This window comes from Protomyctophum bolini (genome assembly GCF_963924005.1).
Source record: "Protomyctophum bolini genome assembly, chromosome: 15".
NCBI lineage: Eukaryota > Metazoa > Chordata > Actinopteri > Myctophiformes > Myctophidae > Protomyctophum > Protomyctophum bolini.
The window spans coordinates 33,127,905-33,150,361 of record NC_137876.1 but is presented as its reverse complement, the minus strand read 5'-3'; the positions used below and the strand labels follow the sequence as shown (position 1 = coordinate 33,150,361).

At 41.6% G+C, this 22,457-nt stretch overlaps 2 protein-coding genes across 3 annotated transcripts in view; both read right to left on the bottom strand.

Annotated features, from left to right (window-relative positions):
- stard9 (StAR-related lipid transfer (START) domain containing 9) overlaps positions 1–4,933 on the bottom strand; it is a 49,656-nt gene extending 44,723 nt beyond the window's left edge. For both annotated transcript variants that reach the window (XM_080784504.1, XM_080784505.1), the window contains exons 1-2: positions 4,714–4,933; positions 2,127–2,196 (exon numbers count right to left, since the gene is read on the bottom strand). In XM_080784504.1, the coding sequence (XP_080640630.1) occupies positions 2,127–2,196; positions 4,714–4,760 (117 nt within the window). In that variant the 5' untranslated portion in view covers positions 4,761–4,933. The remainder of the gene's footprint in view (positions 1–2,126; positions 2,197–4,713) is intronic.
- Positions 4,934–5,196: 263 nt separating this feature from the next.
- On the bottom strand, positions 5,197–22,410 carry cdan1 (codanin 1). Its single transcript, XM_080783544.1, has 28 exons — positions 22,249–22,410; positions 20,830–21,524; positions 20,021–20,227; positions 18,717–18,901; positions 18,316–18,432; positions 17,957–18,035; positions 17,263–17,383; positions 16,995–17,104; positions 16,693–16,782; positions 16,521–16,596; positions 16,160–16,365; positions 15,210–15,342; positions 14,904–15,047; positions 14,464–14,630; positions 13,796–13,877; positions 13,437–13,526; positions 13,262–13,316; positions 12,927–13,063; positions 12,400–12,503; positions 11,593–11,748; positions 11,256–11,319; positions 11,079–11,157; positions 10,634–10,863; positions 9,416–9,523; positions 7,487–7,550; positions 7,021–7,235; positions 6,243–6,350; positions 5,197–6,039 (listed from the first exon to the last, which is right to left on the bottom strand). The coding sequence occupies exons 1-28, from the start codon at positions 22,324–22,326 to the stop codon at positions 5,929–5,931; spliced, it is 4,011 nt and encodes a 1,336-aa protein (XP_080639670.1). The 5' UTR covers positions 22,327–22,410; the 3' UTR covers positions 5,197–5,928.
- Between the last annotated feature and the right edge of the window lie 47 nt (positions 22,411–22,457).

Below are 22,457 nucleotides of genomic sequence, written 5' to 3'. Positions count from 1 at the left end.
ATACAGGCCTTCTTCTAGCATTGTGGTACTGCTGTGGAGTGTGGACTTGAATTTTAGACAAGCCTTTTCCATTCATTACAAGCATTGAAGCATTCAGTACATTATCGACCTCACTGGGTTAACACTAATCACATCCTGTTCACTATAGGTGCCACTGCCTACCATCGCAAGACAAGCCCAGGCAGAGCTGTTGTTTAGGACAACATTACGCATCACTTTATAATCTGTATTCACTGTTCACCCTCTCGTATTAAACTGACTGTGATAAACTGATGACTCAGTCAAATTATGTCTGTATCAATTCCTCACACGCAATTAACTGACCTTTTAACCTGTTTCTTTAGCGCCGAAGTACTGTTATGATACTCAACAATGGCCTTGTGGCACCCAGATTTCGCTAAGAGCAACAATGCCCTGTTAGTGCTCTCAGTAAAAGACACAGATACACAGCACTGAAGAAGGCAGCAGAGCCAAATCTTTTGGTTGATTTTAGCATATAATCTTAAATTGGAACATAAAAATTAAATGAACATAAAAGTGAATACTGTAAAAGTGAATATAGTATTATACTAATAATACTAATTAATACTAATAACTAATCATCCTGAGCGTAGTCAGCAAGATTTGTATAATCACTCACTTATTGTTTCTCTTTATCGTTTCACATTTCACCTTTTGCTCAGTTCAATTCAATTATAATGTTGTGTGTCTTGGTGTCAGTATCCCTGTAGTTTATTGTCCTCTAGAAATCCCTCTTCTCTCTGTCTTGAATTACTCCAAAAGTGTCCCCTTTTCCATAAATAATGATTCCCATGGGAGTGGGTCCCACCAGAACCACAGCGGGTTCGTCCCACTCCCAGACAGAATGAGGCCATATGTGGCTCTTCTGTCACCATCATTTTGAACTGACTTCCTGCTCGTCCCTTTGTCTGCCGTCTCTTCATACAACCGTGTAAAAGCAGAGCCAAATGTAAACAATACAAGCATCAGGTCTTTTTCCAGTTTGTGTGTATGTGTGTATGTGTGTAAACACAAACACATTTTATCTGATCAATGCTACTATTCTGTAATCACTCAGAACATGTGCATATGTCATTTACAAATATATCCATAAATGATACAATCAAACAAAAGGATGAAATACATGCATACATTTATTGCAAAATGCAACCACATTGAATTTGTCTGAGTATGCTCAAACTCCAATCCTAGAAACTATCAAAGGAATTCTTTCCTCATATAAATCACAACATATTTCTTTCTTTAGAATAACACCCTGGTGGCTGGTAGTGATTCAGACACGGTAGCAGGCGCCACTCTGTTGCAGCAGCATACAGACTATAACAATGTGGCTTCAACAAATCACAGCTACTCATCTATTGAAGCTGACTGATTTATAAGTGAATACAGGGAAAGCGTTGAGATTGGGTGCCTTTGTTAATAAAAAATGTATAACTTCACATCACTTGTGATAATTGGTAACAGATGCTTTTTTGAATCACATAAAAAATTACCTTCAAAAGCACATCTTTAAGACTTAGACTATGCTTTATGGTATTGCAAATGTGGTGAACTTTATTTAGCTTTATGGATTGTTTTAGCTCATTAATGATCATCTTTTGGTCCTTACTAAAAATGGCCTTTGTTACAAACAGAGCCTCGTATTTCACGTATCTGGAGTATCTTGCCAGTGCTGTTGTTTGTGTGTGCTGTGGTCAGTGTGTCAGTGCTTGTGTATGACGGGGAGGGTCCGTGTACTGTATGTGAGAGCAGGCTCAACACTTTTATAATAAACGCCAGAGGAATCAAGCAGGAAGTGGCCGCTCCAAGACTGTAAACATCCTGTCAGTGAGATAGTCTGAATGCACCCACCTCACTGGGAGTCTGGGACCTATACACCCCACACCAAAAAAACTAAACATGTAAATCGTAAACACACAATCACAGACTCACTCGTACTGAAACTCAATCACAGATGTTTGCGCACAGACACAGGCACATCCCATAAACAAGGGAATGCACCCATGCAACACATGCAGGCACACACACACACACACACACACACACACACACAACTCCCTAGTGGAAGTGTGTGTTGTTGGTCTGTATTCTGCAAAAGCACTCACCTTCACATTTCGGATCCTAACTAACTTGTCCTCCACCTGTACAGCCAACTTTCCTCCATCCAAACTCTCCCTGTGGACAAGAAAGGAATGACAGCTTTTCTTAACTCATCTCTCAATAAGCATCCATGTTAACATACCCATATTAGGAAAAGTAATGTCAAGTGATGAATGTTGGTGAAAGCATACTATAAACACATAGTGTAGATCGATTTGTCTTGAAAGTACTACCTTATCTAAACTAAAAGAGATTAGGCTACGTATCATTTGTTACTGTTCTTCTGGTTATGGGAGTGTGCAGAAAAGTTCAGAACAATTCGAGCTCATTTGAGAATATGACATTGGGCCATCATATGACAGTTGCAACAATGTGTCTTTTGTGTGTGTGTGTGTGTGTGTGTGTGTGTGTGTGTGTGTGTGTGTCCATTAAACCGCCGAATCGAGAGTTGTGTCAGTGTGCAGTGTTGACCAGTTCAGATTCAAATGAAAACAGCCCCACACACTCATGAGGCAGTTTGAAGTTGAACCCTTTCCAGAACAAAAATGTGCGCACGCACGTGTGTGTGTGTGAGAGAGAGAGAGAGAATGCACATGCATGTGAGAGAGAGAGGAACAGGGCCAGCTGTGTGCACCCCAGCTGCTGAACAAGGCACAATCTGATGCAACAGAGTGAAACTGGAAGAAGCCTCTCAGGGTGAAGCGGAGTGAATTTAAATGTCCAAGGCAAGGGTGATGATAATAATGGAGAAATGCTACCATGCCGTGCAACATCACGCAATACTCGGCACTTTGATGGCCTCCGTTTGCGGCACGCAGCAGACAAGGAGGCTGTCGTAATCGTGTGCCTTTCCCCGCGGGTTTCTTTTTGCCACCGGCCCTGCCCTAAACCACAGCCTTTCAATCTCTAACCAGGCTCTCGTCAACATGGAGAGAAGAGAAATGCAAGGGGGGTGGTTGGTGCAGATCAACCCCCTTGCATTCTCTGGTTTTACTATTTTCCATGGAAATTGGGTAAAACCCCTAAAACTCTGTTTTGATTACAAACCCAAATAGAGCACTTTGACAATATTGTTTTGAGATGTTTTTTTAGCTCATGTGGAACATAGTAACATACTGCCTGCTCTTTTGAGGGGCCCATAATCCTCCTATTCCATATAGTAAAGGGAAGGGAGATCGTTCTTAACAGGGGATGTTCAATTTCAGCTTTGCCCAGCTGCTGACTGCTCAGATGGTCATGATGAGTGCTGAGGGATGAGCAGTTAGTGGTCAAGTATTCAGTAGTATTGCTCAGGGACACTCACACATAGCCGGGGCCTGGACAAAACCAGCTAGGGCCTTCTGTTACCCACATGGCCACACTACCCATTCAGTTATGGCCACTGTAGGCTATTGGTCAGCTGAAGTCTGAAACAAAAGACTGCATGCTTATGCCAGGCCTATTGACAAACACGGCTGGCTGGCTGGCTGGGCTCTCTTTATAACGTTATCTCAGTGACACAGAAGGTCGTTTTCTGAATAATGTAATGCCAAGTAAAAAATAATTAGTACTTTTTCCACCACTAAGAGTACTTTTGAATTGCAAAATGTCATGAAGACGGTCTATTATATTATTTTCCTGTCCTTCATAGTGTACCTTTAACATTTATGACATGCTGTAGTAGCTTTTAGATGAATTACATGAGCAAAAATAACCAGCAAGTACAGTATGTAATATCTCCCAACTCTGGCTCCCCTAAAAGACGTTAAACTCAACATGCTGTAGTAATTTGGCCTAAAAGTAGTGGCAGTAGTGGGGGTGCTCTATTGAGACTTGCTGACTTTACTGCCTCCCGGTGTTATTGTGCTACTTCAACATTGAATTTTACAGCACTGTAAAATGGGGGCTTTTTCTCCTCACGTTTTTGTTGTCAAACAAAAGGTGAATAGTCAACCAAAAGTAATAAAGACATAGATTTATAGTCAAATGTTTTGTAATCACAATTCTCTATAGACTAAAGCAAGCGTCTGTAAGATTAGATATGGGGTAAATGTGTGCAGCTTTATTAGATTACTATACTATTAGAGGTAGACCTAAAATTGCTTTCCACGTAGGATTAGCCGTAATTTGATTTTTTTTTCTCCACATTAGTAACCACACTGTTGACTGTCCCCCTCCCCTCCCTCTCTAGTCTCTATACTGACAGCTACAGTTGCTGTCTGTTTCACCAATCACCATGTGCCATTATAAAGGCCCGCTCTTCAAACTCAAAGAGTTGGAAACTGTGTTTAAAGTTGATAACAATCCATAATGCTTATGCTGTAGCAGTTTTGCCTACAATAATTATTATCTTCTGCACAAGACAAAACATAATGCATGAGGGATGAGAGTGAGTCGTTCGGAAGCGGACTTCATTGTCCGCGCAGCGCTCACAACTTGACAATTCCCTTGGAAGTTGGTTGGTATTGGTAACAGCACTGTCACACAAGTCACACAACAGATCCAGTGGAATAGAATCGAATACGCAGGCTTATTGTTGACGTCCCGTCGCCCATTTATATATAATTCGTTTCAATACAAAATAACAATGTTAGAGTAAGAACATCGGCTTACCTTGCAGTGAGGGGACGAACTCGAATGGCAACTTTAACATTTGCCATGTTGCCATGCGAAGAGTTTTCGTGTAACTCCGTAGACAGGCTCGTAACTTCAAGCTACCCATGTGAAGACATCTCTCTCTTTCTGTAGTTATCCGGTGAAAACGTCCGAAAGGCGGCTCGTTGGCAACCGTCAATCACATTCACGCCATTTCTCCCGGCAACCGAGCCCCCTCCTCCCCAACGCTCAACTGTTAACTGAAACTTCCTGCTTGATGGCAAGATAGGGTGAGGCGGAGCGCAGATGCTGATCATGGCTACTCCTCCTGGCTGTAATATTCTTTTGGGGCCATTGGTTGCAATTGCATGATGTATAATAATTTTAAAACTGCCTACAAACAAAAGTATACATTTACATTTTTCGTTTTAAAGCCATGCTTTTTCTACTAATAAACGAGATGGTTGCTATTCAATAAAGCACAATACGCTTTTAATAGAATACATCTTTATTAATTAATTGTGCGACGTCGACATAAAATTTCAGTAATTTAGAAGCAAAGTATAACACGTTCAACATGAACTAAAAAAGTGTCACAAATGCAGCCTTGCATTCAATAAACAAACATGTGCTGCCAGTCAAAGGAATTATGTAAAAAGTGCTGGACTAAAACAATTACCCTTTTTCTGTGTTGCCTGAAAGAGTAAATAACTGCCCACTACAGTATTTCTTACCCCCGACACATGGTTTATGATTCTGCTGGGTCCCCAGATAAAGAGAATGTTTTAATTCTAGGCTCTAGCTGTGCCATAAACCCTCTGGTTCGAGGAATGTCCTTTCTCCCATTTAGAAATCAGGACAATGTTACAGTCATTAATGGGATACACCATTTTCGTGTTTTCCACAGATCATCCACATATGCCCCCATCTTCTAATCCTAAGTGGCAGGACTTCATGGTTTATTTGCACCTTTACAAAGGAGCAGAGTGTTGTGAATAGGTGGATGTCGCATAGCAGGTACAGAACAATGGCCAGTAGCTTGCACAGCCACCTGTGCCCGAGTGTGGGGATATACAAACCTATGCACAAAGTCTGAACTGAAGAGGGGCCAGTTAACAATAACAGATCACTGATGTGTCTTTCACAGCACAGTAATAATGCCCGTCAGTTACAAGGCTGTGGTGATCACTCTGAGATGCAATACAATGGGATCCAGGGAGGACGGTATCTCAGTCAAGTTGCTCCCTCTACTGTTTGTTGCGAGACCTGCAGCATGTCCATGCCACTCTGCACCTCTGAGGGGCTAGCAGACTCTGACCGCAGCTGAAGGTTCTTTATGAACTCCTGTGGAGGGGGAGGGAGGGGGAAAGTGAGAGAGAGGAAATGAGAGAGGGTTGAGGCCGGACATACAGTAAAACAGATAAAAGAACAAAAAAAGAGAGAAATGGGAAAACAAAGGAAAGACAGGAGGAGACCAGAATGATTTTACAATGAGAGCATAATGATAAGTACTATGGAAAACAACAACAACAAAGAAAGACCCTCACCACTGGTAATGGTAAATTGGACAGCTTCCTCCATTGAGTCATAACCTCTTCCTCCTTCAGCAAGCCTTTGTCCACCAGCCGTCTTACCAGGAACAGATAGTTGTTCCACTGATCACATATGGAAACATGAAATGATTAGACAATACCAATAATAGTGTGTGGGGAGAATTAATGAGATTAGGTTATCATTTGGGTGTTTTCGGACAGACAAAGCGGTTTTGTTTTTTATAGTTATTTTACTCTAACTTTGTGTTTTTGTTCACCAACATTGATCATGCTGTACTGCATTTTATGATTTGTATTGTGATGTTTTTTGTCTGGACCCCAGGAAGAATGGTCTCCACTACGGTGTAGACTAATGGGGATCCTTAATAAATAAACAAACAATAGACATAACGACTAGATAGGTAGGGGGAAAATACAGTAGAAATAGAAACTAAGACAATAACAAACAATAGAATCAAATGTAAGATCTGTAAGAGGGGTTAATCTAAATAAATGGATCACACACATTCACATTTCACACATGATCCGTAGGTATCAGGTTAAAAGTAATTGTGATACCTGATTCAGGTATCACTATTACTTTTGGTTTCATATGCTATCAGGACAAGAAGAGGACACAATGCATGTGAATGCAATTAAGGAAACCCAGGGGTTGCAAGAAGTTGGGATCTACTGCCATGTACAGTTGTACACCACATGACAACATACGTTTCAATCACAACAAACACCAAAGTATCATTTTTTAAAATGAAATGCTGTGTGATCTTCTTACCTCTACGTCACTGGCCTTCAGCACAGCAGTGACAGTGAGCTGGGTGAGAAGCAGGTGGAGCGGTGCCGATGAGCAGCAATCTCTCTCCCAAAGTGTAGCCAGCTGCTCCAGCACACCTCTGACATGCGGAACAGACTCTGCACCAGTGCTTACAGCAGCAACCCTACTGCCACTACTGCACTCTTGGAGACAGGCTATTGGCAGCTCTCCAGACACTAGAGTAAAAGCATGGCAGTTTACAGTGTTATAGATTAAAAGTCAAATGAAACAGGTGTGATATGGCGTTAGAATGAGTCGAGAAATATACAGAATTTACAAAAGGTTACAAAAAGGACATAAGGAGATAGTGACACAAATTTGTTCAATAGTTTACACATAAGCCAAATCATAACGATTATAGAATATCGGAACATAACATTTGTTTTCCCTACACACACATTATTTAGTCCAGGCTTGGCTCACTCACCTAGTTTGCAGGCTAGAAGGACAGTGGAGCGAAGCAGCATCTGCTCCGACACTGGAGTTAAGAACTTTGAGGAAAAACAAGATAATGAGCGACAGAGTCCACTAAACTGACTAAAGGATCAAAGGTTTGATCATACTGCTGTAGATCAGCCCAGTGATGGGCAAGCTACTTGGAAAATGTAGTAAGCTACACTACCAGTTACTCTCTATTAAATATAGCTCAACTACAACAAAGCTATCCCCAGATAATTATAGCAAGCTACACTATAAGCTACATGGCAAAAGTAGCTAGCTACATGGACACTACTTTTTTTTTAAATATTTTTTATCAACTTCATGATCAAGTTTCCACCGAACAAATAGCCTAATAGGCAGGCAAAAATGCTGAGTTTGGTTGTTTATTAAAAAACAAACTGGAAACAAGCCCTCTGTCTGGCTTTTGGTATCAACTTTTTCACATTTACTTGTATTAATGTACCTTGCGGTGTGGCTGATTCATGTGTTCAGTGTTGGGAAAGTTCTTTTTTTTATTAACTATAGTTCAGTTCACAGTAAAAAAAATTTAAAGGAACTAATTCAGTTCATAATTCAACATTTTGAACTAAAGTTCATGGTTCCAAAAAATGAACTATTTTAGTTATTTTTTGTTCTTTTTTTTAATTATTATTATTGCCACAGCCTAGCCATTTGCGCACCAGCTGAGAGACAGGGATTTAGACTAGAGCAGGTGTTCCCAAACTTTTTTGGACCAGGTACCCCTTTTGGGGTAGATATTTTTCCAGGTACCACCTCATCCTCGCAACACGGATAACAATATATTTACAACCACAAGCAGTGTTTCCTGCAGGAAAAAGCTTTGGCATGGTGCTGGGCACAGGCCGCAATTTTGATTAATTAATTAATTTGATTAATTAATTAATAAGATTAATACATTAAGATTCATTTGTATTATTGCTCTTGTATTGCTATTGGAGACACTGGGGGACACTGGGCAGGCACTGAGGAGGCACTGGGGAGACACTGGGGAGGCACTCAGGGGCACACTGGGGAGGCACTCGGGGGGCACACTGGGGAGGCACTCGGGGGGACACTCGGGGGACACACTGTCTAAATGTATACGTCTAAATGTAGACGTCTAAATGTGTACGTCTTCTCTTATGGGGGTCCCTGGCATATCTTTTCAAATGGGGGTCCACAGGCTAAGTAGTGTCAATTTGGGGGTCCTTGACATGAAAAAGTTTGGGAACCACTGCTTTAAACACTTTAGCACTTTATGAACGTGAACAAAATAGATGGGTCCCCCCTGGAACTCCCTCAGGTACCCCTGGGGGTCCCCGGACCCCACTTTGGGAACCACTGGACTAGAGAATGGGGGTGGTCTGTTTGTTTGTGTCAGACTCTTCTTATCTAAACCAACCAATCATGGATTTCTTTCCAGGGATTTTTTCCCCCCACAAAACTTTATTTAACAGTAAATTTGTAACTTTGTAGCTTTTGTTGAAAGCTACGTCACTACTTGGGTCTAAAAATAGCTACACTACAAAAAACGCTACTTGGTTCAAAAGGAGTGAAGCTACCATCAAGCTACTGATAAATGTAGTAAGCTATGTAGCTTCGCTACTTGTAGCTAGCTACTGCCCAACACTGGATCAGCCTTTATATCTGGGAATGTGATTAGAAGCACAAAGGCGAAAGACAGATAAACAGTAATATTCACTTACAAATAACAGTAAATAAACACGCTACAATAATCCCAGACAAGACCACATTTGTCACAAACCAGCTCAAAGATGTATCCAAGCTCAGAGACACAAAGTTAAATATGATTTTTATTTACAAACTATAAAGAAACGGCTATGGAATAATAATCCTATGTGTGACTATTAGTGCTGTTGTATTTCTCTCTCTCATATCGTGTTCCCTCTTGTACCTTTCTGCAGGTCAGTGTGTCTCCGAGTCTCCCCAGTAAAGTTCTGAGTTGGCAGCCAGAAAGCAGTTCCTTGTCCGTCCTGGGTCCTACTGCGATGCTCAGAACCTCCTAAACATAACCCAGAGGCACAGAAATAAGCAGAATTAAATTTGGACTGATACCATATATCTATCTATAAATACACCAAGCCTCTGTGTGTACGCATGCATGTACGTTCGTCTGTAATCCACGTAACTCGAGAACCGTTCACCACACCGACACACGTGTTCCACACCCCCACAGAGAGTGCCCAGTGACGAGTCCGTCGGATAGCCGGTTGTCCAGAACCAGCACAAAAGCCGGGCTCTGGACCTGATCACCCCTATATCTCCATATATGGAGCTGGCCTGTTCTGATCACAATGCTTGTTCTGACATCTGCATAGACTCCATATTTGGGCATGCTTGACAAAAAACTCCAAATATGGGCATAAAAGGGACACAGTCAGACATAATAACTGGGTGGGGCATTAATTTCCAACTTGCATTGTTCGAAGTAGACCAGTGCCAACAGGCACGGCTCTAGTACATTATAATCAATCCACTTCTATGTTAACAGGTTTATATATTTGGAGCCTTGTAGGTTAGATTATCATTTGTGAATTATGTTTCCTACCCTAGTCTAGGCAATACCAGTAAGACGCGCAAACGCGGGAAGCGAACGCAGCTGAGACCCTGCAGATCATGTCTGTCTGTCTGTCTGTCTGTCTGTCTGTGTGTCTGTCCCGCTGGTACTGTATATGTGGACCTGGCCCCTTTTGTGCCCATATATGGAGCTGAGTGGACCTGGCCCCTTTTGTGCCCATATATGGAGCTGAGTGATTGCTGATGCAACACACTCCATATTTGGATAGCGGGACAGACACACGGACAGACAGACACACGGACAGACAGACATGATCTGCTAGGTCTCATAGTAAGTGCTCAGTGCATTCGCAATAATATGAGATTGGACGTGAGCTAAAATTTCACCTGGGAAAAACAAAAACAGGGAAATATCTATGCTTGCAGAAAAAAATGGGGAAAGTTACATTGTGTGGAACTAAAATGTATATTTATTTACATATTTTACATCAAACTATGTAGTTACATTTCATACAACACAACACATCTCCCTCCCTAATAAATTAACTTAATGTAAATAAAATGTTTAGCAACTTATCCTCTCACATTAGTGTACCTTAATATCGATGAGGACATCAGAGGGCAGAGGGGCACCGTGGCTGCAGTCTGCAGGACAGGAGGTCTCAACATCCTGTCTTTTCTTGGGGGTGATGGGCTGTTCCTGGGTGGCCAAACTGGCCATGCCGACTACAACCCCCTCCACATCCACTGAATCCGACCCTGGAGGATTGGCCTGAGACTTCATCACGCGATCAAACCTGCTCTTCCATTCACGCTTTGTAAGGGCTGACAGTGAGGAAAGGAAATAAAATGGATTAAGGGACAAGTATCGTGAACATTCAATGCATGATGCAAATAGATGTGCCTGATTTTAAATATTCTTCTCTATCCATACGTGTGACGATACATGGCAATTAGGTTGAAAAAGACAAATGTTTCAGAAATAATGTACTGTAAGCAATATACTTCTAAGAGTGCATTCATTCTTGTTCTACAACTACCTGTGATGTTGGCAGAGAGCCAGGTGCAGGCCTTTTCAGTGGCCAGCCGTTTGGTGATGTTTTCAGCTGTGGTCAGGACCTGGCAGGGAGACACAGCCATGAGTTGTTCATTGACCAACACACAATCTGGCGAGGTGTTTGGTTATTTAGGAACGTTACGAGCATTATAGAACTTACAGCAGGGGAGGTCTCTTCCGGTAGCAGCATTCTTATGGCTTCTGGGCTCTTTTTGCTGCAGAATCTATCGACAGATTCGACACAAATTAGAATATGACGAAAATAAACATTTAATCCTACTCGAATAGGATCCTACTCGAAACCCTTTGAAACTGATAAAAACAGTAACACACAGTTGTGTTTTCTTGTCTGTTCTTCCTTCAATAAAAATTAAGTGAAAAAAAAAAAACAGTAACACACATATAAACTGACAGCAGCAAAATAACAGTTGTGTGTGTGTGTATGTGTGTGTGTGAGAGAGAGAGAGACTGTTCACTACTATAATGAGCTGTCGTACCTGGTGGCTCTTTTCAGGGCCTCCATTCCTCCATCACACAGCTGAACGCAGATGGAGTCATTAAGTATAGGACTCGGAGCATTGAAGGTAGGTGACGCCAGTCTATCTCTCAGCATCTTCTCTCCTCTCTGGACCAGTTCATTCACATACGTAGCCCTGAAACAACCCGACCATATAAAAATCACACCCGTGTGAACTGAGTGGTGCAATTCCCCCCCCCCCCCACCTCTCTCTCTCTCTCATTAGCAGGCAGCAGGCACATCACTATCTCTCTGTTTATGGCGCCCCCTACTGGTACTAATAAGTCATCGTGCTCATGACAACATATCCACATAGGCACGGACATTGCTGGTTGTAGGAGTGGTTGCACCACTCAAAAATGACATACAATGACGTACACTCATGCTCATGGTAAGACACCAAAAGGGGTTCCCGCCCAGAATGGGTTAACGCATTTAGACCTGAGGCTGATAAAAAAGGCTTCTAAATCCTAACAGTTTTCTGAATAACTGTGAAAGAATATATATTCAAGATTTCCGCCACATTTTCACGATTTTTCAAAAATAGCAGATACAAGCTTGTAGCGGGGCATGAGCTTATAGATCTGCTATTTTTCAATAGCTAAAGTATAACATAATGCTTAAAACAACCAATAGGGGTTCCCGGCTGTGATGAATGGATTAAGGGTACCGTTGATAGTCAACGACAGATTCGCTGATACTTTGGAATTGAAGATATGCTAAGGCTAGTGGACAAAAGCAAAGTCAGGTTCATGTCATGGACACATGCATGTGCAATGATACTAACTTCATATGCTTGACACAATTGGACCCAACCCTCTCAGCAACAAACTCCACAGTGCGCCGCAGAGATGGAGGCTGGTTGTGAAAGAAAGCTTGTTCAAGGTCGATCTTCATTAAGACAAAAAAACAACAAAAAACATATACAATTAAACTTATGAGGTCGGATTCACAAAATCATAAGAACTTGTTTAAGAAGAAAACAATCATATTAAGAGCTTCAGAAAAACAATGGAAACCATGATCTTCTAAAGTTGTGGACGGTGTACCATTAGGAGGCTATAGGAGGAATTTAAGTAAAGGTGTCTTAAGAAAATACTGAATGTCTGATAATATAAACTCTGGTTATCCTTTTTCTTACATTTAGACAGTATGACATGCTTAGAAATTGCTTCTTAAGGGTATTTCAGGAATCTGGTCCTTGATTTTAAGACAATGAATCACGATTGAATGGATTCTCATTTTGGGTATAGTAACATGCAAACAATTCAGTCCATCTCATAGCTTTATTTGCTGCCTCTCTCAGTGACTTGCCTCTAGTTTCTGCTGTGACCTGTTAATAGTGGGCTTATCTTTGGGCTCAGCAGACGTCGGAGTGATTTTGCGGATAATTCCTCCACTTTTTGCTGCGCTTCCAGACACAAAAGCAGCCAGCAGCTTACGGAACTCACCTGATAAGGTTAAAAAATTATACATATATATATAAATACTGTTGAAAATATATATTATATAATATAATATTAATTGATAGAATGAATAATAACTAGACAGAATTCAATACAGAGGAATGTTTAATGTATAATTATTAGTATCAAGGTATGAAATGCAATTAAAATGCAAATTTTAATAATAAAACTACCCACACTTACCCAGAAATGGACAGCAAGTATAGAGAAGTTGCTGGTCCACGAGGGGAATGCAGTCCTGGAAAAAGTAGAGGAAACCCCAACAAGCAGGAGGATGATTCAGTAGAAATGAAACAGAGATCAATTCAATGGGGTTACAGTGTGATTTACAGATATCTCATTAAAATAATTCACTTACAAGTCCCTGAGTACTTGGACTGCTGTCCTCCAGCTTAGCCACGGCAGTGAAGTCGCTAGTAAAGAAAATGTCCTCCGGTATCACTGGGATCTGGAAGATACAAATAAAATGGTATAATTACACCTGATCCTTAAGTTTTAAGGTGTCACTTGTTGAATATAACATATGACCTCTGATATGACATCAGAGGTTCAACAGATTTGTCAAGCAAAAGGGTTGTGCTATGCTGTATGAATTAGCCTTTAAAGTGATAATTATGAATCCAAGTGGTCTATAGTGCAAAAATAAGGGGTACAGGGAGGGGTACATTAAGTATTTGGATGGTTCAATACAACTGCATGGTCCTGTACAAGACTCACCTGGAAGAGCCAACCCAAAACAGCCACCATGAGGAGCTGGTTTAGGTAACAAACTTCACTGCTCTTGCCCAGGACCATCTGCCTGAATAGAAAGAAAATAAATAGGAATCAAAGCCAGGACATTGCAGATATGGCAACTTTGGCAAGGCAATTCAATGTGGTTTACACAAAACATCAATCAAAGGAAACATGTCATTAGGATGCATAAAACAAAATAAGTAAAACATAACAAATACAATTACAGTGCAGAAGAGAAAGAAAAAATACATTTACTTAATCAAAGGCAGCGGCAAACAGAAAGGCCTTTCTCTTTAGTTGTGATTTAAAAGAAATAAGAGTGGTAGCAGACTTGCAGTTTTCTGGGAGATATGTTTTAACAAAATGCTGCTTCCCCCAATGTTCAGTTTTGGTTTTAGGGATCGAAATCAGACCTCCAGATGCCCTGAGAGATCTGTGTGGTTCATAATATCACACAAGATCAGAATTATATTTTGGCTCTTATAAAAACACACAGCGAGCCAGTGTAAGGATTTTAAAAAACTGGAGTGAGTGATATACAGTAGTAAGGACACCCCAAAAACGCAGTGTGTAATTTCCCCATGAGTGGCAATGCTGTGCATTGAAGCATAAATAACGATTTAAGGAGGCTACAGAACATGCAGACAGACCTATACAGGAGCAGGAGCATGCCCAGTGCAGTCCTGTAGCACAGCAGCAGGGGTCCAGTGAAGTCCATCATGGACAGGAACTCCACCAGCCAGGGAACAGTTAGAATGGTCCTCCTTCTCTGCACACTGTTACGCAGCACGGCACACACATCTAGCACTGGAGCACTCTGAGACACCAAGAGGACAGAAGATGAGTGAGATATTAATTGAATACAATGAAATGCACTGTGTAACTGCCAAAACAATTACGTTCACAAAATGAAACGCATATAACCTAAGAAGAAACTAAAATGTGTCAAGAGAGTAGAGTTCCACACAAGGGACAACAAAAAATGTAGGCACTTTTTTGACAGTGGATTTGATTACATTCGGTACATCCACACGACATTTGAACCAGAAAAATGCTGCTACAGAGATATTTTGTGTCATTGCTTTCCTACTTTGCTGCGGAGGGCCACCGCACTCTCCTGTATCTCTCTCGATGGCCTCTCAGATGTCTGGTAAGGCAGGAAGGAGATTAACCCCAGGAACTTGGCCAGGAGACGGGCCAGGAGCAGAACTGAAGAGAACCTCTGCTTTTCGTCCTGAATGAGGAGGAGTAGTACACAGATACATGATGAGTTAGAATAGCTAAAGAAGTGTGATTCATATTTTAGGAATTAATTCTTCTGTTCTTTTTGAGCAATTACAAAAATATTAATAAAACTTTTAATTTATTTGTTTGTTTTTCAGTATCCATGATGCACCTGCTGCTCTATGTCTCCCTCTGCCTCCTCTTCTCCCTCCCCAGTGGAGGCAGTCGGGCCCAGGATGGACACCTCGTCCAGCTGGAGAAGCTGCTGACACAAGCTGTCTTTCAGGTGCTGGTTCAGCTGGCAGCTGGCATGCAACACATGACGATGTTAGGTCACATACAGGTCAAGGCCAACATAGTATGAGTGGTCCAGTGAGGCAGTTTGTTGTTGTAGCCTTGTTGCTAGTAGCCATACACAGTAAAAAGATCAGCGTTAATTTAATTTTAACACAATACAAACGTAACCAAATGGTCCATTTGGCCTGTAAGTGACCATTTGGGTGAATTCACACTAAAGATCTCACCTTGTACCTTCTGCATTATGATAAATAGTCCATCACATTCACAGTGCACAAACGCCTATTATATACAACCATATTATAAGGAGTTGTGTCACCACCTTTACTTCATCGGGCCAGTCTTCTACAGACAGAGCATTCTATTGGCAAATAGTGACAAAGCCCTTAACCAGAAGTTTACAGAATGCACTGGAGTCTATGTGAGAATTAAGTGAGTTACATGAACCACGTGACTGCCGCAGTTTCTGCCCACTCATTTACACTACTCTCCAATAGAAGTCTCTGGAATAGATGAAGAAACATCACATTATAGACTAGTAACTGATAATTGATAAGGTATCAAATTATGTAAAAATTCAAACCGGGAAAGCATCTGTGTAATTCATTTTAGATTTGTGCGTACAATATACAAGCTCGCAGTACTGCGACACAAAGTTACAGTATGTAGGCCATGACCTCACTGTATCTTAACCCCCCCCTGCCTGCCCCTCAAGCGGGAATCTACTTCTGGCCAGACAATAACACTACTTGAATTAGACTGTGACAACATATTTGATCTTCGCAATAGCTCCAACTTTTTACTTTGAGATCTCTCATCTCTCACCAGCTGGCCATCTGAAGAAAGTCCCTGAAGAACTCCTGGTGGCCAGGAAACGATGGTGGGGGACAGGGTCCAGTGATGCCCTGGGGCTGAATCAGACGCTCCTCCAGACGCTTCAGTCGTCCCAGGCTGTCAGCTCCAAACATGCCCAGTAGGTCAGCGTCGGGGGGGTCCCCGGGAGAGCAGTTCACACGGGGACCCTTACACATCTGGAGGAAAGGAACCAAGGACATTGTCACGTTCTTTTTCTTCTTCTTTTTAATCCCAATACTTTTAGAATGTACTGGGAAAATAATGCCTGTGACTTTGCTGGGATTTCAACCAACAACCTACTGGGTGTGGGACCTTCCAACAAACGGTTTACCTGCTCCAGCTGCTTGAGGAAAAGCCGGGCAAAATGTGAGTGGTTTCCTGCAGACGTCAGTTGACTCACCATCGCTCTGAAAGGAGAGATTGTGTCATTTTAGCATCAGGTGGCTTGCAGCTAGCAAGTCTTATCACAAAGAATGTGGAACTTTATGGCTCACTAGGCTTACCTGATCCTGTTTCCTAAAACCACCTCAAAGTTCCACCCAGGTTCTTTGTGACAGTCCTCCCACTCTCGTAAGATTGCATAGAAAATATCCCTATAATGCAAAAAGATAAAAAATGTCTTATGCAGGAATTTACCCATGCATTTTACATGTCACTCTCCATGTCTTTAAACCAGAACATGTAACAAATGCTTATACTACTACTACAATTTACAATTTAGGCATTTAGCAGACGCTCTTAATCCAGAGCTACTAGAAATAGAATGCACATCAAAGTATAAATAAAGTATATACCGGTACATTACCTCTGCTTTTTAAAGATGTGGAAGGACTTATCATTGGTGAAATTGGACCTATTGTCAGTGGCAGGCTGGAATGGGACTGAATGGATGAATGTGGAAACTGAAGGAGAGAGCTGGAAGGGAAAAACATGAATGGCATGTTTGATAAATTCCAAAAACAACAATGGTAGGTTGTTACTGTAATTATAATTACAATACCAACCTTGCTATTTTAATTGTGATTTTCATTACATGCAGAATTCTATGTAAAAGTAGCATGTATGTGTTGTACCTTGGCTGTGCTGGTGTCCTGAGCCTGTGTCAGGCGGTCCCTGAGAGCTGGAGAGAAACAGGCCACCCTCTCGTTCTCAGCCAGCAGCCGTAATGTGCACTTGTCTAGCTGAGCTACCAAGCTGTCACATGAAGAAAACTGGTTAGGAATGTGACCCTAGTAATCAAACAAATCGCAATGGGGAACTTTGTGATGTAGTCAAATAGCCTATTACTCAAATTTATAACAAGCAGAAAATGTGCGCTTCAAGCCGCATTATCAGCTTGCACACAGCCGTTCACAACATGTTCATCAGCGTGTTCACATTTCCGTGCCTAGCAGTGTCTCACTCTAACTGATCAAGCTCTGGTCTACACAACAGGAACCATTGCTGGGTACCGAAACCTTAACACGGCAATTAACAATCGACACATTGTCAGCGCAATAACCCTGGCAAGCTGATATTTTCTGCTTTTATCTATAAATGTACTGTACATTTAGCAAGCTTTTTTTTCAACAACAGACTTTGTGGAGCAATAAAGGATGCAAATACAGATACGAACGAACACATTACATACAATAACCTTGACTTCTGCATTTGTGTGTGAGACTACATGGGCCAAACATGTGTGGATCAACAACACTTAAATATACAGACTTGTGCATATGGGACAAACGCCATAAACACTGAAAACAAGATAATTCAATTACTCACTGAAACTGGTTCTCCAGCACCCTCACTGCAAAATACACACAGTTGTGTATGTGCCTGAGATAACCTCTTTCAAGAACACCTGAAAAAAGAAAGAAAAATGCCCTGGGTAATCATTGACAGTACTGCATTCATTCAGAACTTAATATAAATCGTATTATAGGCCAATGTACATTCATTCAAACAGATCATTTATAACAAAAAAGAATCACAACCGTGTGAAGTCAGGGGTGGTTTGTGTTTTTTACGTCATATTTGGTGGACATTTTACCTAATTTCTCCTTTCATTGTCAATGGCAAATATGAGATGTGTGGGGACAAAAGCTGTATACAGCCCCTCAAAAAGGCAATTCACTACTAACCTGGGCTGACCGCACCACAGAGATTTTCTTCATCTTCCTCAGACGTGGGTGGGGAACGGGATGTAAGCAACTGCACCACAAAGAAAAGCTCCAGGAATATATTTGGCACCAGGTTTTCTTTAAGACAGAAATAATAACAGGTTTGATTGATTGAGTGATTGATTGAGCACTTTGAGGCAGGGATTATAAAAGGCATTTCAAAGAAAAGAAAATGTTGCGAGTTACATCCCTTCTAAAAATCTGTATATCAAAGCTAGCCCTTGTTTCTAATCTTGTATTTGTATTTTTAATTCATGCCTGACTTTTAAATCATACGGCCTTTTCATTATCTTACTAACATTATCCTATTTAAACACTGGATGAAAATATTCTAACATCACAAATTGATTGTGGTTATTTACCAGAAATGCAGATGCAGTACAGCTCTGCAAGGAGGTCCAGTTCAGACGTTAGGGTGACTTTGGTGGGTTCTGGACTCTCATGTGTGTCTGGGGTACCCTTAGAACTCATTCTCAGCCCTGACTTGGTAGGGGTGCACACTATTTCCAGAGAGGAGGGCAGAGGGGACTGCTGAGCACGCTTAGACCTGGAGACAAGTGATGATAAAACAACATGGCTTGAATGTGTACACTGCATACCCATGGGCGATCAGTGTTATTGATTGAATGCATGTACTGTAGTAGTATTTATGTATATCCCGGTTCCCTATCCACTCCTACGAATTTCCTACAATTTACTGTCCAACCTATCCATTAGTTTATTTACTTTTGACCAGCATCAACATTGCTGCAATAAAAATAGAATCTCCTCTAAAAACTGGGCAGATTGCAAAATAAGAGCCACTTAGTGTGTAAGCATTAAGCAACTTGTAATATGATCAGTCAACACAGGTTTTAGCCTACAGTCTACCTTCTGAAGTAGATAAACTAACTTAGAAGTACAGTGGGTAAAACGTAACGCAAAGCTATTTGGGATTAAATCAAAATAATCATTGAGATTATTTTTTTAAATTACCTATAACATAAAATTGAACTTTTTCAATTTCTTTTGTGTTTTTGGGGCTCCCATATTTTGAACAATCAGGCTTTCATATCATATAGGTGCTTTAATGGAAATCTCAGGAACAGTTCAACTGATTTTGTCCTCATCCATCAATATCCTACTTTGTATAATTCCTCCTCTTCTTCAGTTCCAAATTTGCATTTCCACTTTGTTTACAATGTCCACCATTGATGATTTTCCAAGCTGGCATGGAATGGAAACAAGCCTGGTTTTATCTAGCATCAGTATTATAATGACTCAAATATTAAATAATCTGAATATCAGCACCCCCACCACCTCAGGAGTCAGGACATTGTGATACTGCAGCTAAAACTGCTTTTAAAGTCCAGAAAGAAATGACAATGACTGGTTATATCAGAGAGGTGATTGAGGCTCAAACCATTAGAAATAACTTTGAGGGACATAGACAATATGATATTAAATATTAAAATCAGTTTTAAAATGCATGTTATTTGCACTTTAACACAAATCTTCTCTTCTGGGGGTCCCTGGCACAAGACATTTCCAGATGGGGGTCCGTGGCGAAATATCAATTTGTAGGTCTTTGGCAGGAAAACGTTTGAGAAATTCTGATTTAGAAGGCATTTGTAGAATTGGCCTCAGCTCTTAATGAGTTAAAGAATTAAAAAGAATGTCCACTTACTTTTCCTTCTTTAGTAGTTCCCTTTCCTCCTGCAGACCGAGAGGGCTGCCTACCCGCAGTGGCCCCTCCAGCACTGAGGCTTCTCCACTTGACGGAGGGGTGGAGGGCTTGCTGAATGGGGTGGAGGTGAAACAACTCTTTGGTTTGGAATGTGGCCTCTCAGCACTGACCGGTGTTGGGTTTATTCTTCGAGATGGCTTGGACATTCTGGAGGTCACATTAGAGACAGTAAAGGAAATATGCAGGGAGCCAGGCAATCATGTCCCGTGAAATCAGACTGAATTAATTGTTTAGGTCTAGTTACTAATACATGAATAGTCAGTGGACTCAAAGACAATCTGCTGTTAAAATATATAACTGACTAAATGAATGAATGAATGAATGAATGAATGAATGAATGCCTTTATTGCAGACTCAGGGTCCATAGAGAAAAAAAAGGTCCAAATGTTAGACAGACATTTGTGACAGTTATAAATATATAATAAGGCTAGAGGAGTATCTAGTGCAACTTTTGACAGGGTTATTTATATTGACGATGATGCTATTTACAGACTCATCCAAGCGACACATGAATCTAATTGCATTCATTTCCGGAGAACAGCTTGAAAAGTATTGACTCTTGCAGCCACAAACATTTCACTTGCACTGCACCATCTAGGCTTTTTGAGTAAAATTATATATATATATTATATACTGTGTATAGTCAGATTTATGAATATCTATATGAATATATTAAAGACGATTCATATATATCTTTAAATTATCCTGATTCCTGATGTGAAATTGTTATCACTGTGTACACTACTTACGGGGTTGAAACGGGTGATGAGCCAACAGGGGGGAATTCCTCCAAATTGTTGAAGTTGAGTTGACCTGGCGTCTGAGAAGGTGAAACCTGATCACTGACCCTACTGTACCCTAGTCCTGCTCCTCCTCTACCACCCGATCTCCTTCCACTACTCTCCCATCGTCCTGTGTCCTCACTCTGGTGTCCGGCACGTCCCCCTCCATGTCTCCCCTGTCCTCCTATCCCTGTACCCCCACCACCCTTCCTGCGACCCTTTTGTTGCTGCAGGCCGGGGCTGTGCTGCACCTCGGGAGGGGAAACCAAGTAGTCCCCGAGACTGATCCTCTGGGCTGGTCGGCGCTCTGAACCTGGGGGCCTGCAGGTGGGACTCCACGCCGAACTGAACGAGGGGCTGCTCAAGTCGCTGACCCCACTGTGCCAGTGGGACCCAGATTGGCCAACAGGCTCCCACTCTGCTCCTGGAGACACAGAGGGAGCAGGGGAAAAGAGCTGAACCCTGCTGGCATTACGAGAACCTCCTCCTGCAGACCTTCCACCCCTGCGCTCGCTGGGACAGCTGGGGGTCTTAGCGGGTGTTGCAGGACCATGGGTCAGGGCTCGGCTGCTTTGCTCCCTCAGGAAGTTCAAGAGGAAAGGGACAAACTCTTGCCTATGGACTGTCGCCACATGTTCACTGAGTGACAAGCACTCACCCTCCTGTTGGAAAAAACAACAAGTCTGTATGTTTACGTCTGCTGGATGACAATACTATACAATACAATACTAATCGAATTTATCATATAATCAACATTGGTCATTTTAAAATACTATGTCGACTCAATTCAATGTAATTTAATTAAATTCAATGTAATTCAAAAGAACAGTTGAAAATGGAGAAAGTAGGCTATATACAGTTGGAGGGGTACAGCATTTTATAAACAGTGCTATGTCAAATTGCATCGTTATATACATGTTATACAGGGTATAACTCATATAGACTCATAGACTATAGTCCAACCCAACTTGAACATCTGTATCTTTCCGACAGTACCCTACCCTGTTCGCTCTCAGAAGGACACGGGTTGAATGTAAATTGCTTGCGGCTAGGTTGAACTTGAATATACTCTAGACTAGTGTTAAAGCCCTGCACACCTGGGGAGTTGTAATTTATATGTTGATAGCGAACAGGTATAATGAGCGTTTTAGGTTCATTTAGAATTCTTGAATTTTAGTGACTAGAAGCAAAGTAATTTACCAACGAACGTATAGTAGCCTAGGTTGTCAACCAGCCAACGTTACGAATAGCATAGCCAGTTAGCATGCTAGCTAAAAGTTTTGTTTACATCGGTTGTGGGTGGTGTCATCTCATATCTCGGATAATGCTAAGGCCACCTTATGTCGAACATTACACCCGCGCGTCTTTTAATTACTGTGTACTCACCTCTGTATTTTTCAGCCAATACAAGGCCATGTTAAGCTCCACTTTCTTTAGAAGAAGCGATTCCAAAAGAGCCGCCATTCTGGCGAAGAGGTGCGTGGCTGCAGGACTGATGGGAAAGGGGAATGACGTACGTCACTTAGCTGGGTTCATTGTCTCCACCAGGCCGAAAGGCTAGTGCTACTGACAGGCACGCACACACACACACGCAC

What these genes read in the sequence shown, in the direction of transcription:
- cdan1 (XM_080783544.1), bottom strand. Translation starts at nt 22,326, where the DNA reads ATGGCGGCTCTTTTGGAATCGCTTCTTCTAAAGAAAGTGGAGCTTAAC. An exon ending in TACTTGCTGTCCATTTCTGG is followed by an intron (nt 13,064 to 13,261) that starts GTAAGTGTGGGT and finishes TAACCTTATCAG; the next exon opens with GTGAGTTCCGTAAGCTGCTG. An exon ending in GGTCACAGCAGAAACTAGAG is followed by an intron (nt 12,504 to 12,926) that starts GCAAGTCACTGA and finishes GTCTTAATGAAG; the next exon opens with ATCGACCTTGAACAAGCTTT.